The sequence below is a fragment of the Tupaia chinensis genome, unplaced genomic scaffold (assembly GCF_000334495.1).
Source record: "Tupaia chinensis unplaced genomic scaffold, TupChi_1.0 Scaffold149383_1, whole genome shotgun sequence".
Classification (NCBI taxonomy): Eukaryota; Metazoa; Chordata; class Mammalia; order Scandentia; family Tupaiidae; genus Tupaia; species Tupaia belangeri.
Window position 1 is genome coordinate 218,247 of NW_006209227.1, and position 6,993 is coordinate 225,239.

The 6,993-nt window shown below is 62.5% G+C and overlaps 1 protein-coding gene across 1 annotated transcript in view; it reads left to right on the top strand.

The window, feature by feature from the left end:
• The window catches only part of ITM2C (integral membrane protein 2C), a 31,223-nt gene that overhangs the window by 19,320 nt on the left and 4,910 nt on the right, over positions 1 to 6,993 (top strand). The window contains exon 2 of the mRNA XM_006171116.3: positions 6,344 to 6,481. Coding sequence (XP_006171178.2) covers positions 6,407 to 6,481 — 75 coding nt within the window. The 5' untranslated portion in view covers positions 6,344 to 6,406. The remainder of the gene's footprint in view (positions 1 to 6,343; positions 6,482 to 6,993) is intronic.

Sequence of the window (6,993 nt, forward strand, 5' to 3'; positions counted from 1 at the left end):
CATTGATTTCGTCCCACATCGTGGGCTGTGGAGACCGAGGGTGTGCTGCACCGGAATTGGTGGGCCAGAAAGAGCTGAAATGGAAATAAACCAGAACTGGTCGGTCCGCGCCTCCGGGGTTCATAGTCGGAGGCCAGGCTTCCTCATCACACCTCGCCCTTAGGGTCTGGGATCTCCCTACTCCTGCTCGCGTCGCTCCTCTCTCTCTGTCCCCCCGCCGAGCTGCTCGCTTCACCCTCGGGGAGGGCTCCCCAATGCTCTGGTGCCCTCCTGCATCCCAGGTCTCGGCCGACTTTGAGGGGGCAGGCTCTGTGCGCCCTGCCCCGCTGGCTGCCTCCGCCTTCCCTCCGGCCTGGGGGGGCGTGTGTGTGGTGGAAAGCTCTCAGAGCTGCATGGAGTGACGGGAGGGCGCCGGGGAGGAGAGGCTGGACGCGTGGCTGGCAGGGAGCGGCGGGAGAGCTGGCCCACTGGCAAAGGTGTCCACGCGGCCTCTGCTCCCTTGGGTTTTGGGGCGCATCAAGCCCCGCCCGCCGACGAGGCAGGACTGAGAAAGCTTTCCACTCCATCTTACGGCTGCGGGCTGAGTCTGACTCGACGCCAAGCGGCTCCGATTCCTTCCTGCCCAGGGCTTTATAGGGGCTGCAAGAGAACACCTGGGCCGTAGAAGAGGAGATGGCGAGGAGGAGCCTGGGGGAGGGGGGAGGTCAGCCAGGAATACCAGGAGCCTGGGAGAGCTGCCCTGCTCTGAGTGGTGGTCACAACAAATTCCTGGGGGGGGTGGCCCCACCGGCACCCAGCCAATGGCCCAGAGCTGCAGGACAACAGACCACCCAGGGCTATCCCCAGTCCATCCGTTCCACCTCCATCAGAAGCTTAGGTGTGGAGGGAGGTGCTGGGGGAGGGGCGTTGCTCCTAACTGAAGAAGAGATGATGCTCTGCAGCTTTTAAAGTTGGCAGGGGGCTCTGTAAGCCTACTGCCTCTGCCGGCACCGGGGAGTGGGCAGCTGGGCACTGCTTTTGCCAGTTTCTTCTCTCAGGGCCAGGCACCCAGCTAAGACCTGGAGTCAGGACCCTGTGCCTAGAGCCACAGGATTTGGGGAGGAGGAAGGATCGTACCAGACAGTGGCGGGCGTACTTCCATCAGAGGTCCGTGGGATTTCACAGGAGTGGCACATCTCTGGCGGCAGCCTGCCAGCGGAGTTGGAAGGGTGGCAGAGCCTTGGCCGTAACTGACAGCCAGCTCTGGCTTTTAATCAGCTTGAAATTGAGCATCCTCTTCCCCCTCGCCCAGCGTGAGATGGAGACAGCATCTTCTTGCCTGCTGTTTGCAAAGGCCTGGAGCCTGCTGCATGGCCTCAGTGCCTCCTCCCCAAACCTTTGGCAGGGTCCCCACCACCTCTTGTTGGCAAGGGAGGAGGTGGGATCAGGAGGAGGAATGAAGACCTGGGCCCTTTAGGACAGAACTGCTTGCTGGTAAACTCACAGCTCGCCAAGCCCAGCGGCAGTGCAAAGGGGCCTCAGGGTAGCACAGGTTGGCTCTGCCCGTGGCCTGCTGATTTGGAGCCCTGGAAGACATTTCCGTTCTGCCTGCCTCCTGTTGCCCTGCCTTTTCCACGGGCACATTCCCCCTGGCCCAGTGCTTGGCAAGGAACCAGCCGTCGGTACCTGCCCCCGTGGTGAGAGCTGGCAGGTTCCCTGGAGGCCCATCACAGGGCCGCAGCTCAGGGCAGGGCATCTGAAATGCCTGGCGTGCCAGGGGCCGGAGGGACTGACCAGCAGGTGGACCAGGACCGCTTTATCCAGCAGGGCCTTTGTCCCCTGGAAAGCTTATTCAAAGTCATTTCGGGCTGGGGGCGACCCCAGAGCCCTCCTTGGCGTCTGAACTGGTCAGAATGAGATGTAAGTTCTGATCCCTAGGAGGATCAGCACAGGAACCGAGGAGGGTGCCAGTGCCCTGGGGCCTACGACCTCTGTCCAGCCCAGGGGGAGGGACGGGGTGGGGCGGGGCAGCGGCAGCACCCTCCCAGCGGGGACGCCCCTGGCTTCTGAGCACAAGCCCAAACACAAGGAGGATTTTGTCCCCAGACCTGAGGCTGAGAGGAAGTGTCTCGGGCTGGGAGAGTGGGGGTGGGGCCCAGCTGGGCTTCCAGCTGCCCACCCTCCCACGGGGTGTTTTGACTGAAATAATGAGAAGCCAGCCCTGACAAGGCTGCCGGCGGGGAGCCCTTGGGGAGTGGGCTGGAAGGGAAGCACCCCTCTAGCTGAGTCACTGCCCTTTTGGAGGCCCACTCTCTCCCCACAGGCCGGCGCCCACATTCGTGTGTGCGCGCGCGCGCGCGCACACACACACACACACACACACACACGGGCAGGCGTGGGCATGCAGACTCAGGGCTGGGGGTTGCACAGAGCGAAACAAGCCCGCCGTAACTTTACCTCTGATTTTCTCCTTGGTGTTCGCCTTCCACCGGCAGCCCATGCTGCCCCTCCCCCGCTGGCATACCTGGGGATCAGATTTCACTTCCCCGTGTGTCCTGGCCTGGGCTGTTGGCTGGAGCTGGGACTCCTGGAGCAGTGGGGGAGGGTCCCCTGCCAGCCAGGAGGGCGAGCTGGCCAGGTTTGGAGCCCCCCTCTCGGGCCCCTGATGCCCGCTGACTGGGCCCTGCTCTGCGCCCCGCCTGTGGCAGAGTGGGGACCCCAGCTGTCTGCATCCTGGTCTCTGCTTTCCCTTCCCCATCGGCCCCTCTTTACTGTCCTCCTCCAATCCAGGCCCTTCATGTTCCTGGCAGTGAGGAGGAGGTTCTGCTGGTGAGAAAAAGGGGTTTATGTCGGCTCCCTCTTCCCCTGCTCTCCCCCGGTTCTCCCCATGAGAGCTGCTCCTGCAGCCAGCCAGCCCCAGCCCGCTGAGCCTGCTCTCTTGCCCAGAGCCATTCTCTGGAGAAACCTGGCCTGGCAGGATGGAGAAGAGAGGGCGGCTGGTCAGCCAAGCAGAGCAGTGCCCTCCGGACAGCTGCTGCCCTCCAGGCCTGGAAGGGGACGGAGCGGGACTCCTTGAAATGGTGACTGTGGGCGCTGCATGCTCAGGGCAGCAGACGTTTGCCCACTCCCTGTAGCCCACAGCGAGGGCGCGCTCTCTCTCTCTCTCTCTCACACACACACACACGTGCGTGCGCGGGTGCCCTGGCCTCTGGTCTGCAGCTTAGAAAAGAGAGCTTGTGGATAGGGTTAGGGCGTGAGGAGGGGGAGCTGAGACCACCCTGCCCTGTAGCCTTCGGCCTGGGCCTGCAGAGGGGGCACCTTTCTAGCTGTGCTTGCCTGTCTGGCCCTACACCACAGTTGAAGTTCCATCCCTGGGTGCAGTTAATCTGGACGTTGCAACTGACGGGCACAAGCCTGGGACCCCTGCTGTGCGGGTCTGCCAAGTTCATGCTTCGTGTTTCCCCATCCCACTGACCATGCCGGCCCTGACTTTGCAGAATTTCATTTAATGAGCAAGCTGCAGGCACCTGGCCCCCTGGTCCCCGAAGCCTGACTCACATCCCCAGGAGCCTTTTGCCCTGTTGCCTTGGAAACAGTATGCAGAATTTTCCTGCTTTCCAAATGGAGGCCCCCTCTAGGCTTGTCTGCCAGTAACCGCTCCAGGTGGGTGAAGCAGTTGGGCTCACGAAGGCTGGCCACTTGGCCATCTCTGGTGAGCTAGGTGGCCAGGAAGCCCAAAACAGGAGCCTGGGGGGCAGCCTCACCCTGTGCCTCAGCCCCACCATTGACTAGGGAGTGCTGGGACAGGATTCGGGACCTGTGTGGGGCGTCATGTCAGAAGTGCCTTTTGTCTCCACCAGGGACGTCCATGGTTCTGCCTACCTCCGGGCAGCCTCTGGTCCTCCCGCACTTCAGCCCTGCTGCTCAGCCATGGTGCTTCTGGGGGCTGCACTCGCTGGCCCGGGTGTTGGGTGGGGAGGGTAGCAGCGTGCCTGTGTGCGCTAGGGAGTGTCACTAGCCAAAGTTACGGTGTGGGCCAAGGGCAGCCGGCAGTGTACTCGCCACAGGCCTAGACCAGAGGCTAGGGGCAGGGGGGCCTCGCTTCTCCCCTCAGCACCCCCTACCCTCAGGGGTATATCTACTGCCACATCTGAGTCCGGTGGGGGATCCCTGGTCTTCAAAGTGAGGGTTCCTGGCTGGAGCCCCAGGCCCTTCTGGGCCACACCTGCCACCCTGCTTACCTGGTGCACTTCCTGTCCTGTCCTCACCGACCTCCCTCTGTGGGGCCTCTGTGCAGGCCCCAGCCCTGGACATGGAGACACCTGACCCACCAGACCCACCCACCGGAAGTGCAGAGCCAGAGCTGCAGCCTCACCTCTTCCTTGTCCATGAACTTGATTTGTGGAGGGGGGGGGCTCTGGCTGGTAGCCCACTGACTTTTTCCTCCCTAATTCTTTCCTCCCTCCTTCGGTCCTTCCCTCCTCTCCTCTTCCCTCCCTTCCTCCCTCCCTCAGCATGCACAGCCAGCCTCCCTGGTTTCCCTGGGTGCAGCCCTAAAAAGGGAAGGCTGGGCTGATAAAGATCCGCTATTTTTATCTGCACTCTGTCCTTTCCGAGGGCATTCAGGTTCTTTGTCTTTTAATCCAACACCCCCCTGTCGGTCAGGGAGACTGGAAGCTGGGGTGGGGGTGGGGGTTCTGGCCCTGCAGAACTCAGGTCCCTGCAGCTCCTATAAGTCCCCCTAGAGACAGCACGGGCCTCCAGTTGTCATGCTCCTCGGGCAGGACTCAGGTGTGGGGGAACCTGGCCTGGCCAGGGTCAGCTGCTGCCTGTAGGACCCGCTTGGACAGCTGGAGGAGCAGAAAGGCAAGCCCAGGGGCCTGTCCTCATTAGGCACTGGCAGGCTGCTGCTTTGGGAAGTCGGAGCCCCTCTGGCCAGCAGCTGTCCCTGAAGGTCCCGTGGGCTGCAGCCACATGAGTCACTTGCTGGTGACTTGGTGTCCCTGGGTGCCAAGGAGGTCCCTGTCAGGTGGGTGGCCCGGTGATCACACCTTCCTCCACTCCAAAGCAGAACCCAGGTAGGGAGCCATCCCAGGTCTGTGGATGGGCTCAGTCTGAGGGGCCGTGGTTTGGCCCCCATGCTTCCAGGTACAGGTGTGGGGTGCAGGGCGGGCCATGGCTCTGAGGTCCCATGGCACTGAGGTGGGACGGGGTGGCCAAAGGTCTGATGAATCGCCCTGCCCGGGGGACGGTCCTCAAATGTTTTCCATCTTTTTCTGGGGGTGAGCTGTGGGGATAGCCCCACGCAGGGAGGGCTCCAACTGTCCCCGTGCTCCCTAAAGCCTGGGCCCCACGCCTCCCTGTGCTCTGATGGGCATAGGGAGAAGTGCAGCACCCCCACACATACCAGCTGGAGTCTGCTGCGAAGGGCCTGTCCTAGCGACCTAGACCTGAGCAGTGTCCCCACTCTCTTCCCACCATCCAGAGCAAAGGAAGAGAGGAACGTGCCACAGTCCCAGCTCTGGCTGGAAACGGGCCGGATCACTTAGTCTGACCTCAGTGGGGAAACAGGCCTAGGGCGTGCCACCAGCAGACTGAGGAGCAGCAGCTTCCATGCCAGAGCCCCTCCCCTTCCCCTACACTGCCCCAAAGGTCAAGGGGGAGGCCCGTGGGGGTTGACCTCTAACCTCACCCTTGGCCACCAGATACCACAGAGGAGTTGGTAGAGGACAGGGGCCAGGGAGTTCGGGAGGAATGATGAGCACGGTTACGCGGCTGGCTCTGCTGGCCCAGACACGGGGCTGGGGCTGGGACTGTCGGCTTCTTGGCAGCCTGCTGGCTTCAGTCCTGAGCCCGAGACTGACCCTCAGAGGCGGCCTGGTCTCCCTACAGCGATTTCTCTCCTACGCTAGTTACCCTGGCTTCTAGAAGCTTCCAGATTTCCCTCTGTAGACTCCATTCCCATCAGCCTGCAGGGCACTGCTGGCCATGTGGCTCACAGGCCCAGACCCTCAGTCTCCCAGAAGCCCTGCCTGCTCCCGGGCCGCCCGTCTGTCCATCCTGCTCACTCCACTATGGATCTTGGTCCTCCCCGGCCGGAAAGCCTTCCTGACTTCACTGCCCGGGGTGGCCTCTCCTGGCCCAGTGCCGTCACGGAGGTCATAGGTGTCTGTCAAAGGGGACTCCGAGCTCAGGCCTTCAGAGCACGCCTACTCAGTCCCAGTGGGTCGTTTCAGGCAGTCCAGGGTGGGTCTGGGCTTCTCGGTAGCTAGAAGCAGGCTGAGAGACCATGAGGAAGTGTCCCTCCCCTACCTTGGAACAGGCCGCCCTCAGGGGCCTGGCTGACCCCAGACTGTCCCCACAGGAGGAGCGGCCGCCCACCCAGCGCTCCAGGAAGGGCTCCGTGGGCGGCGTGTGCTACCTGTCGATGGGCATGGTGGTGCTGCTCATGGGGCTGGTGTTCGCCTCCGTGTACATCTACAGATACTTCTTCCTCGCCCAGGTGAGGTGTGGGGGGCGGGGAGGCCCAGACAGAAAAGTGCATGGGCGCGTGCGTGTGGGTGCCCCTGGGAGCCAGGTGCTAGGGCAGCGGGAGACCCTGGACTCCCCTTAGGGAAGGGAGGTGTCTACAGGCGAGAGCAAGGCCCAGGCCAGCCCAGATCAGCATCTGGCCCCCTTCCCTGGGGCCCTGGCCAGTCCCACCCTCAGTCTCTCATTCTGGGAGCCAGGCCCTGAGCCAAGTGACAGCACTGGCCCCTCCCACAGTGTCCGCTGGGGACTTATCACCAACAACTCGGATCCTGCAGAAATCGGAGCTCTGTGATCCCCTCCAGAGCTGGGACACTGTGCCCATAGGCCATGCTTTAATGTGACCAAATTCTATAGTGAGCTTGGACATTCAGTTACAAGATAAGAAAGGCGGGGGATGGGTATAGACGGATCTTGAAAGAGATTTTGCACAGGTGGGGTGTGTGCAGTCACACCCCCTGAGGGTCCCAGCAGGCAGGGGACCGC